At 49.0% G+C, this 11,825-nt stretch overlaps 2 protein-coding genes across 2 annotated transcripts; one reads left to right on the top strand and one right to left on the bottom strand.

The window, feature by feature from the left end:
- Window positions 1–1,604: 1,604 nt before the first annotated feature.
- On the bottom strand, window positions 1,605–3,578 carry LOC104581963 (dentin sialophosphoprotein). The gene has a single exon (XM_010231172.1). The coding sequence runs from the start codon at window positions 3,576–3,578 to the stop codon at window positions 1,605–1,607; it is 1,974 nt and encodes a 657-aa protein (XP_010229474.1).
- A 4,250-nt stretch (window positions 3,579–7,828) lies between these two features.
- LOC100834444 (protein WHAT'S THIS FACTOR 1 homolog) lies at window positions 7,829–9,963 on the top strand. The gene has a single exon (XM_024455684.1). The coding sequence runs from the start codon at window positions 8,046–8,048 to the stop codon at window positions 9,444–9,446; it is 1,401 nt and encodes a 466-aa protein (XP_024311452.1). The 5' UTR covers window positions 7,829–8,045; the 3' UTR covers window positions 9,447–9,963.
- The last annotated feature ends 1,862 nt before the right edge of the window (window positions 9,964–11,825 follow it).

Genomic DNA, 11,825 nt, shown 5'->3' with positions numbered 1-11,825 from the left:
GACTCTTTCTCTCTCCCATGCTCTATGCGAAAGCGTAGTAGAGTATCACTACGAAATTTGCCCAAATGATAAATATCACTCAAAATTTTCTCTTTCTAATATGTACCACTCAAATTTTGTACCGCATCTAAATTAATCACTACCGTTAGTTGGCCCTCAAGTGGCAAAAATCGAACACTATTTGAGTATATTATTTTCAACACTATTTATGGTTGTGAATTTTAATGAAGCTGGGTATATTATTCTGCTGAAATTTATTTCTGAAAATAGTGATGTTAAACTAAATAAGGGAATATGCCGCTCGAATATTTCGCTAATTCAGGCCGAAATTACTGTTTTATGCTGAAGTTGCTCCGAACTTGTTTGCTGAACTCATGGCGAAAATTAAGGAAGAGTTGGGGCTGACCATGTTAAGGTGTTAGGGGCAAATTCGTCTTTTCATCAGCAATTTGACGGTCAACTGACAGGTAGTTGGACACGGTACAAAATTTAACTAGTGTATTTGGAACGAGGACATTACGAATGGTATTTAAGCATTTGGACAATTTCATAATGGAATATTTGGAATTCTCCCCAATGAAAAGCATTGTTGCATTGACCCAGAGCTTGCAGAGACCAGTGCTCTTCAACGAGCGATCATGTCCTCGTTTTTTTTCCTTTTCATGGTAAGTAAATCCCCCAATTTTTATCGTTAAGTGAAACAAAAATCCAAATGTATTACTTGTCTAAACTTAAACCTCAATTACAACGTTTCCTCTACATTTACTCGGGAATTTCACAAGTACACAAAAGTCTTAAATTTTATTTATCTAATATTTCCAGAAATGTTTATGTTTTCTTTCCATCCGGAAGTGCAATCTGTAGCTCGGGACCCAGACCTCCTTGTTTTTTAGAAAAATGGTATTTCCTTGTGAAGAACTTCTATGGTCTTCCATGGATTGGTACCGGCAAATTATATCCTAGTGGGACGGGGCGAACGAATAGTAGGAAATAATTGAACATGCTGGTCATATTTTAATGGAGTTAACAAATTCCGCGAGTATGCTCCATCCATTGTTGCACGGAGGCGCGGCGTCTAATCGAAGCTGGAGAAAGCCAGTCGCTCGCTAAGACAAAGTACGTGCATCTAGATATTATTCGAGCAACTGAACGAGGCACGTAAACTGCAATGTTGCGTACATATACTCATGTGTAAATCATCACGTATAAAATAACAGTACAATAGAAGCTCGGGCAACAAAGGCCGAGCCGAGCGGCAGTAAAGCGTAAACGATACTTCAACAAAATGCACCCAAACCAGGTAAAGACTATGCAGGAAGGAAAAACAAAGTGTAACTGCAAAGAAGAAAATAAACAGCACCGTGCATAAATTAGTAATCCAGGCCCGGTTTTCATTAAAGCCAATCTACGTCGCTTTCGCTATTTGTGTTTTCAGTCGCTTTCGCTATTTGTGTTTTCAGTGTCCTCGTCGTCGTGGTCGCTGCTCCCCTCCGTGCCAAATTTCTCGGATTCATCGTTGTTGTGAGCCCCTTCGCGGCGCCAGAGCATCCCAGGATGCCGTGACATTGTCATCGCCCTCCACCGCATCCGAGCTCTTCGCTCCATCACGGCGTCGGAGCTCTCTTTGTCCTCATCGTCGCTCTTTTTGTGTCTGAGTTTTCGATGTCGTCGTCATCGTGGTTGCTGCTCCCCTCCGCGCAAAATTTCTCGGACTCATCGTTGTTGTGAGCCCCTTCGCAGCGCCAGAGCATCCCATGATGCCGTGACGTTGTCATCGCCCTCCACCGCATTAGAGCTCTCCGCTCCATCGCTGCGTCGGAGCTCTCTGTGTCCTCCTCGTCGCTCTTTGTGTCTGAGTTTTCAATGTCCTCGTCGTGGTTGCTGCTCCCCTCCGTGCAAAATTTCCCGAACTCATCGTTGTTGTGAGCCCCTTCGCGGCACCAGAGCATCCCATGATGCCGTGACGTTGTCATTGCCCTCCACCGCATCAGAGCACTCCGCTCCATCGCTGCGTCAGAGCTCTCTGTGTCCTCCTGGTCGCTCTCCGCCACGGAGGAACTCTCTGTGTCCTCCTCGTCACTCTCTGTGTCTGAGTTTTCGGTGTCCTCATCGTCATGGTCGTTTCTCCCTTCCGCGCCAAAGTTCTCGGATCCATCGTTGTTGTGAGCCCCTTCGCGGCTCCAGAGCATCCCATGACGCCGTGACGTTGTCATCGCCCTCCACCGTATCAGAGCTCTCCGCTCCATCGCCGCGTCGGAGCTCTCTGTGTCCTGCTCGTCGCTCTTCGACATGTCGGAGCTCTCGGTGTCCTCCTCGTCGCTCTCGGACACATCGGAGCTCTCCGTGTCCTCCTCGTCGGAGCTCTCCGTGTCGCCATCAGAGCTCTCGGTCGAGGCAGAGGTCTCGGTGTCATCGCAGCTGACCAGCCCTCGAGGGGGCATGGCAATGCTTGATTCAAAAGCGAGCATCTGGAGTTGTCGTGACAATACATCGTTGTGCCCCATGGCCAAGCGGTCGTTGTAGCTCCAGCAGCCAGACTGCGCCACCACGTCGCCGGAAATCTCGGCCAAGGTCACGCGGTGCCGTCCGGTGCGCTCCGCGTCAGAGCTCTCTGTGCCGTCGCTCTCCGTCGAGGCAGAGCTCCCAGTGTCATGGCATTCGCCGCTGTTGAGCGCCGGATCAGGGGCCATTGCAAGGCTTGATTCAAATGCGAGCATCTGGAGTTGACGCGACAGGTCGCGGTATCCCATCGCGAGGCCGCCGCGGGGTCTGCTGCAGCTGAAAGACTGCGCTGCCGCGGCATCATAGAACCCGGGCGTGGTCACGAGACGTTGTCCCGTGCCAATGCCATCATCGGCGCAGCCTGCACGGAGCATCTCATGATCATCTGGTTGCTGCTCGTCAGCGTCGCCTTCGTCTTCGCTCCCCACCGCGTCAGCGCTCCCGACGGTGTCATCGTCGTAGTTATAATCGCTTCCCGCCGCATCTGAACTCTGAGTGTAAAAGCTCTCGGTGTCAATGTCGTCCAAGCCAGCACGGACGAACTCATCATGGTCTGGATGCTCATCGGTGTCATACTCGTAGTCGTCGTCGCTCCCCGTCGACGCGTCAGAGCAGGTGGTCTCGGTGTCAATGTCGTCGTAGCTGTTGGCACGGGGGAGCTCCTCCGGGTGCTCGTCGTCCTCACTCTCCGTGTCAATCTTGGCGCAGTGGGCACGCACGGACTCTGCTTCCGGACTGCCAATGCCGAGGAGTCCAGCAACCAGATCGAGGTCGAAACAGTCGTCAGGGTCGTCCTTCAAGCTGGTTTCGCCGCCCGCGAGAGCCTGGAGGTTGAGGTCGAAGTAGTCGTCGTCGTCCTCGGTCTCCTCCTCTTCCTCTTCGTTCTCGCCGCCGATGGGCGTCTCAGCTGCTGCATCGTCGATGTCGGCAGCGGCACATCTTCCGCCGATTTGCACCATGGTGAAGCTCATCTCGCTGCCATTGTCGGTCTCCGAGCCGCTGCCGTCGACGAACCGCATGGTGTCGGCGTCGCTGTCGCTCTCGCCGAGAAGCACCCAGTCCTCGTCCTTCTCCATGGCCTGCCGCCGGCGTTGGTTGCTGGTTCGGTACGTACGTCCTCGAAGGCGCGCCGCACAGACCTTCGAATAGCAAGCCGCGACACGCACACGGGGTTATGGGACTCACGCTCTACGGATTGGGTTACTCGTCTGGCTGGGGAACGTATATACGCTCGAATTTATAGGTGATGGATACACCCGGACACGATTTAGTCCTTGTGTTCTACCAGGAATCGAAGACCGTATAACTGACTCCAACTGCAAAAAAATAAATAACTTTCAGCAGTTCCTTTCCAAAATAAATAAATACTTTAAGCAGTTTTCTTCATGGGCCGGCCTGTTTCGGAGTTCTCGTGGGCTGTTTGCTTCCCCTTGGCTTGTTTTCTTTTCTCACACAAGTTCAAACATATTGCATTCTACAGAGTCAAAATATCTCGTATAAACATTTCACGGACTCGAAAATATAGCATCAAACCAATTGCAGTACCTATACTTGCAGTCTTGCACTACAAAAAAGACTTACATTTGCACTTCAAAACTGCATATTGTATACGACAAATGTAATATGAACCCGTACAAAACTCCAACGTCCCGTCAATCTGCACGTGTTTTTTTTCAATTACTATATCCGTTTCTAAATATAAAAAGTCCTAACTTTACATTAATTCAATCATTTTGATACTATATATCATGATAGATGATTTAAAGTCATAGATGTCGGTGAATTTTTCTATAAATTTGATCGAGATCAAAGTTGAGAAAATTTGACTTGAGACAAAATTATGATACATATTTGGTACCATTTTTAGATATTGCTTTAAATTTTGAATATATGTTTTTCGTGTCTAGAATTTTAGATATATTTTCTTTGTTACTCAATTCCTCTCATGTATATATGTTAACTTAAAATTTCCGCACAACATTTTGTATCGTAGTTTTAGTAGTACTTTTTGCGTCCAATTTTTTTAGCAACAAAATACAAACGTAGATGCTCATAACACATGCGTACACTCATCCCTATGAACGCATACACACACCCTACCCTACGAGCACCTCCGAAAGACTGAGCCGTCAGATTTTAAGAGATTGATGAAGTCACCGCATGTGACTCGCTGTTGACGGGTATGTTACCTACCATTGAAAGAATAGCGCCGGTTAAATCCTGAAATAATCGACGGAAATGTGACACACATGTCAAATATAGGACTTGTACTCGGATGGGCTGGTTCTACCACAAAGATCCAGACCATCTGAGTTGGGCTGAGTTCACGTTTTGCGTCCAAATTTGTGTGGGACAGAGCATGTATTCTAAAGTTGAATAGAAGAACTCCTTGTCGTAATATCACTAGGTTTGTAGAAAATGAATAGAAGAACTCCTTCTCGTAAAATCACCAGGTTTGTGAAAAAAACTTGCTGTAAAATGCGCTAGAGCAAGAGAAAAAGAGTGCGAAGAAGATAAAAATAACCGGATGTAGTACATGGATAAATCGTTCTGTGATACTGAAAGTTCTTCCTGCAACTAGCATCAACGGCAAAGTTCCTGAGTGCAGCATATACTGTGCGCCTAATCTAATTTGCGCCTGCGCACTTTTCGGTCACGTGCGGTGCTCGCTTGGCTGGTTTGCTCACCTTATCCATGACCGTAGGCCCCACCCTCCATCCCTTTCTCTTTCTTCCCCACGCACGCAGCCCCTTCCTTCCTCCTCTGTCCTCATCCCACCCACCCCACACTGCGATCTCGAGCTCCCGCAGCGCGTGGCTGGTCCGCTCGTCGGCCCGGCGTGGAGGCGAGCGCCGGGTCCTTCCTCCTCCTGCGGCGTGTTCTTCGAGGCGGGGGCATCCTCGTCGGCTTTGTGCTCGGAGGCGGCCGCGGCAGAGCGACTCGACGGCGAGCAGCCGGCATCGGAGATTGAGATGGAAAGAGGCGTCTCTCTTCCGTGGCTGGGAGGGTCCTTTTCTCTCGATTCTCTTCCTCTCTTTTTTTTCTTTTTGAAATCGAGGCCAAATGTTGACTCCCACCGATTTTGCGTTGTCTTGTGGTGCCACGCCCGATCTGGGAAAGGATTTGTTCGTCCTGTTCGTTTTCTGCCGGATCAATCGGGGGCAGTAATCTGGGAGACGCCCTCATGTGTGTTTATACTTCTCATAATATTTTCCATTCTTTGTTGGATCTGAACTTTGTCTACTGGTGATTGATGTAAATTCTGGATTAAGAGTCCATCTCTGATTTTGCCGGATGTAGTTCCACGGTATAAGAATTACTTTTATGAGTTAAAGAGATGTAGTTTTAATGTCAAAAATTACTTTCATATTACTTTAGATGTAATTGTGAATGTTAAAGTTACTTTTGGCTCTTTATTACAGGTAACTTTTATACACTAGTTGTAAATTTGTGTTTTGACACGGAATGAACAGAGTAATTTGACGTTGATTCTCGTTTTTTACACGCTTTTCAATTTCTAGAAGTATTTTCTTCCATCGAGATGTATATTTGAGGTGCCGGATTTTTTTTTCTGGCTTTAACCTCGTCGAGTTTTTTTTTGGTTGGATGTAATTCTGAGCAGAGCAGCAGATCTCACATACAGCAATATAATCACCGGAGGGAGAAAGGAAAAGGTGATCCAGTAGAAAAAAGGAAAAGGAGTATGCATCAGACGTTGACTGAGTCAAACGCGAGGCCTTCTCATTCGGTAGTAACTAGGCTGTCGGAAAGTGAGCACGGGGTAAGCCACGTAGTGCGCGCACTCCCTATCCAGCCCCTATACTGTGGGGCAGTACCCTCCGTCGCATATTAATTAACCTTGCGGCCAGGGGAATTTGAGCTGATAATGATTATTTTATTTTCACTTGCCGAATCATGATCATTATATACCTTATTTTATTCTTTTTGGGTACGTATTATGGGGTGTTCGTTTCAATAATTATATGAATCAACATCCGGCCGGTTTCTATATATCCTGACAATTTACGCCCAAACTATAGGGACGGGTGCGGCAACACGCGCTATCATGATGTAGCAGTAAGTACATAAGAATGGAGAGAGCAGAAGGGTTTCATGGACTGCAACAAGGAGACCAGATCCATCTCGTGCAAGAATACTCGGTCGACATTCAACGTTTCATGGACTGCTGACGGCCTTGGTTCCCAGGTCGAGCCGGAGGAGTTCGCCCTGGATCAGCTTCAGGATGACGGCACCGCTCCTCCCCGAACCCCTCGAGCAGAAAGTTGTACGCGACGTAGCGGCAGGTTCCCAGCCCCAGCCCCAGCTGGCGCGCCTGCGTCTCCACCTCCGCCCTGCAAATCACGTCCTGCCGGCTCCACGCCGGCTGCGGCGTCCGCATCGATATCCCGTGGATCTCGCTCACGAGCAAGCTCAGCCGGCCGTGCACGGACGCCAGGAGGAGGTGGTCGCCTTTCTTGATGGCCATCATCCTGGACAAGCACCTCGGCGGGAGCTCGATCATCGTGGCCTCCGCGGAGTCCACGTCCAGAGCCAGGATCCGGTCCGGGAGGACCGCGTACGTGCTGAAGAGCCAGTATACGGTGCGGCCGATGACGGCGGGGTTGCGGGAGGAGTCGAGCCAGAGATGGTCCGGGTGCTGCTGGGCCTTGGTTGCCTGGCGGACGGCGCTCCATTGGCCGGCCGCGGACGAGAAGGTCTGGAATTCGCTCATGCGTGCGTCCGCGATTAGAAGCTCGAAGCAGCTGGAGCTGCCGGAGCTGAGCAAGACGTGTGGCGCGTACGCTCCGCGGATGGCGGGTGGTGGGAGGAGGGTGTCCCGGCCGGTGAAGACGTCGCGGACGCGCAGGACGTCGAGGCGCCGGTAGTGGCGGAGCACGAGCAGGCCGTCGCGGGCGGCCACCGGCGTGAAGGAGGAGTCATCGTCCAGTAGGAGGCGGCGAGCGCCGAGCTGGAGCTGGATCGTGTTGAGGGTGGACTTGCCGTTGTGCAAGTAGCTGGGTTCCGGGGTAGGAGACGCCGAGGAGGAGGGATGGGTCGAAGTCGTCGAAGACGGCGCCCGTGCAGGACTCTGCTTCCAGGAGCGCGAAGCGGCGGCGGGCGAAGGCCGGGTCGAGGATGGCGCCGCGGAGGGCCTTGCAGGCCGCGGCGCAGCGGAGCACGGTTGCCAAGCCACAACGCGCCACTATCTGAGCAGTAGGTCCACCGGCAGTGGCTCCGGCGGCTCCCTCCCTACCGAAGTGAAAATCTGCAGCAGTTTTCTTCATGGGCCGGCCTGTTTAGGAATTCGTATGCGCTGTTAACTTCTGGCCCACTCGCTGCCGAGCGCCACTCTCCGTCGCTCGTCTTCCTCCTCGCGCGAGCGCCGCCAACGCCGGTTACTGTCCCCTTAGATTCTCTCGCTCCACACCGTTTCTCCTCTCATCACCCCACGAACGGATTCCGCCCTTTAGCTCTCCGCGTCATCTCCTTAATCTTCCCCAATTCGTAAAGGAGGCAAAAATCAAGGCTCCGCCCGTGACGCCATGCACACCACCTGTTCGCGCCATTGCCTGGCCGAGCTGCTCCGCCGCCTTGGCCAGGTTCAGGCGCAAGGCAAAATACGCTGCCCGTCGCAGCTATCTCCCGCGCGGTTCATGACGCGAGGCCGGAGCGTGAAGGAGCGGAGCAAGAAGAAGCGCGTGAACGACCTCGAGGTGGTCATCGAGCGGTGCAAGGTGATCTCCAAGGTGCTCACCGTCGTGGACGCGCTCAAGAGGGAGGAGGAGCACGTCATACCTCTCAAGCGCCTCGAGATCCTGCGCCCGCAGCTCGGCCTCACCAAGCCGCACAAGGTGGCCCACTTCGTGTACCGCTCGCCGCAGCTCTTCGAGGTCTGCCGTGACAGCCGCGGCGTCACGTGGGCCGGGCTCACGCCCCAGGCCGAGGCGCTCGTCGATGAGGAGGCGCGCCTGCTGGAGGATCACTCGCGCACGGCCGCCGAGTATGTGACGAGGCTGCTCATGATGTCGGTGGAACGGCGCCTGGCCGTCGACAAGATCGCACATTTCCGGCGTGACATGGGGCTTCCTCATGATTTCCGGGCACGATGGGTGCACATGTTCCCCGAGCTGTTCAGGTTGGTCAGATTGGAGGATGTCGACTACTTGGAGCTTGTATCTTGGAACCCAAACTGGACAGTCACTGAGCATCAGAAGAATGTGGCAGCAATGACCAGTGATGCCAATGCCAGCTCCATTGTCCATACACCTGGAGAGCTCTCGCTTCCATTCCAAATGAAGTTCCCACCGAATTTTAAAAGTTACTACAGATTTAGAGGAAAAGCTCACCATTATGTGAAAACTGGCAACACAGAGCAGTTTCAGAAGACAACCTACCTATCCCCTTATGCAGAGGCAAGAGAATTGACCCCTGGTTCACAGGAGTTTGACAAGAGGGCAGTCGCAGTGATGCACGAGATACTGAGCTTCACATTGGAGAAGAGGCTGGTAACCGACCACCTCACGCATTTCCGTCGTGAGTTTGTTATGCCACAGAAGCTGATGAGGTTGCTACTGAAGCATTACGGTGTATTTTATGTGTCTGAGAGGGGGAAGCGGCTGAGCGTGTTCTTGATGGAGGCATATGATGGGACGGAGTTGATAAAAAAGGCCCCATTGGTGCGGTGGAAAGAGAAAGTCCTTCAACTTACCGGTTATAGAGGAAAGAACAAGAATATTGGAAAACATCATGAGTCGTCTGATTCAGAGGACTATTTGTTCGGTGGTGGTGGTGGTGCTGCTGATGATGATAACGATGCTGTATTAGATGTCGAAAGTGAAGATTCAGATGGTGTCTTGGATGATGGCACTCTTACAGATGGTTCTGAGATGGATTTAGGGGATCTAAGTGATTATACAGAGGGTGGGTCAGTAACATCCAGTTAGTAAACTAATAGAAAGAACATTTTCCTGTTTTTGGTTCCTGAGCATTAAGCGCAGAATTGATTGTGATCATTACTTCCAAGTCAGAGCTATGCTTGGTTTCTGCCTTGATGCGTAAATGCATATTTGTTCCCGCTCAAGACTTGCTTGGAGGCTTGGTGTTTGGTATTTGCTGTCTCAAGCTTAATCACAATTAATCAGACTGGAAATGTCAGGCTTGGGTTGCTTATTTCTTATGCAGATCAACTGGTTCTGCTTTTTCTTCGTAAAAGATTAATGTGGTGCATCAATACATCATGTACTGATGTATGAGATATCCAAGCAGCATTCCCTGAAAGTCTGAAGCAACCCATAGCTTTTTCTGATTTCAGTGATCTAGCTCCTTTTTTTCATCTAGGCGTGGATGAGCTTCAGTGCTTCACAACTCAGAGCTTTCTTATGATAATTTTGTGGCTTACATATGAAAAGAAATCTATATCTAATATTAATTGTGTTATGCAAAATCCAGTGATTTCACATATGATAATCGATTGGTCTATTGTACTGTTTGAGAGCTTCAGAAGTGGTTGTTTCGTTCAACAGGTAATCAAGTTGTTGACCTATTTGTTTCATTTAGGCGTCCTACTTCAAAATATTCGTTGTATGCGTGGTTGAATAGTTCATTTCCTGCCGCAGGTCGCTGTGGCTGTCCTGCAAGATTATCCTCTCAAGCCATCTAATCCATTTTATACATCTGTTTGTTCATGCAGATTGTGAACAGGCCAAGTCACCTGAAATTTCCCAAAGAGGTATATAGCTTTCTCCTAAAACCAGGGATATCTCAGTAATCTTTTCTGTAATGTTGGGCAGATACTTGGACCAAAAGGAGCCCATGAAATTGTGAAATCGTATGTGATGTGTAACATTGGCAAGTGTTTTAGATGAAACATTGATGTGGATACTTTGGATAATATGGATATTTAAGTGATGACATGTATCTTGTTTGGACTTAGTGCTTTGCTAGTGGTGTGCTGATCCATTAGTTTCTTATGTGAAAACATGGCGTGAGTTGTGTGAAACTTACCCTGAGTCAAGTCGTGGACTTGTGCTCGTACTGGTTATTTGTGTGTTCACTTTCAGGTGTTGCTGGAGCTAGAAGAACGTGGTCGATGACGGGATCGAGAGACGAAGCTTGGGAAGCTGAGGTCGAGGATCAAGGTCATGCGGGACGTTCGTGCGAAGGAACAATGAAAGTGAAGGCTACGATGATCCGGGAGGGCACTGGTTTGTCGTATGTTGTTTATACTGGAGATGTACGGTATTGGAGATATTCGATACGTGATGGTCGAGTTTTGAAGACATCACAAGAAGAGTTGATGGCATGAAGTGACATCAAGGTGAAGATATGTAGGTCCAGCCGTGGCTGGACGAGAGCTGTTTAAAGATTAAACAGTAGCATCATCAAGATGGCGTCGGATGGAAAAGTGATCCACATGAAAGTTGTGAGCGTCGTCGAGACGAACAACTTTGCTTTTGGAGTCATCTCAATCCGAGGTCGTATGCGGGCCCCACGGGCAAAATACTGACCGGGACAGAGGAGTCCGTGTTGGATTCGGATTCGGTTTAGGGTTGCGAATTTTCCCTTGTAAATAGAGGGCATCCTAGCTAGGGTTTTAGCAAGGACGTGAGGGAACTCAAAGCTTTGGATCTAGATCAATTCTTGTAGAGTTCTTGGATGCATGGTTGCATCTTTTGTAATCGATCGACATCGTTGCAATAAAGAGATTCGTTGGCGGTGTCATCTCTGTTCTTTTCGGATTTTCGTGAAATCTTCGTGCTAGATCTTTCTAATATTTTGGTGCAGGTTCATCACAAGTTCATAATACTTTGCTGCAGGTTTATCACGAGATCAAGAGAAGATTGCAATTAATTCATCTTTCTTGTTATTCCTCGAAATTGGTTTTAGATTAATCCTCGTAACTTTCTGTCAGCTGTTACTATTTTGATCATATCTTTTGATTGGTAAGTCCGATTGAGCTGATTCTTGTTGCGTTGGTTAGATAATTTTAATATTTTTCTTTTCCATACTCATACGTATTTTTTGGTTCATCCAATCAAAAGTTACGGCTGTTTTACTATCACGGACAGAAAGGTGATTTAGGGTTTGAACTTTCAGGAAAAGTTTTAATTTGCTTCCGCGCAATCATTCACCCCCTCTGATTGCCTATCTCGATCTCACAGAAATAGAAGTGTGTTATCTTCCTTTTGTTTTATGCAAAGTGCACCCTTGGTTCTATCAGTTACTTGCTTAATTGATGTCGTCATATCATCCACTTTATGCACATCCATAGTTTAGAGTTGCCCAATATTAAACACAATGAAAGCCTCTTTCATACCAGAAAT

This window comes from Brachypodium distachyon, chromosome 1, assembly GCF_000005505.3.
Source record: "Brachypodium distachyon strain Bd21 chromosome 1, Brachypodium_distachyon_v3.0, whole genome shotgun sequence".
NCBI lineage: Eukaryota > Viridiplantae > Streptophyta > Magnoliopsida > Poales > Poaceae > Brachypodium > Brachypodium distachyon.
This window is presented reverse-complemented; position numbering and strand designations above follow the sequence as displayed.

What these genes read in the sequence shown, in the direction of transcription:
- LOC104581963 (XM_010231172.1), bottom strand. Translation starts at nt 3,578, where the DNA reads ATGGAGAAGGACGAGGACTGGGTGCTTCTCGGCGAGAGCGACAGCGAC.
- LOC100834444 (XM_024455684.1), top strand. Translation starts at nt 8,046, where the DNA reads ATGCACACCACCTGTTCGCGCCATTGCCTGGCCGAGCTGCTCCGCCGC.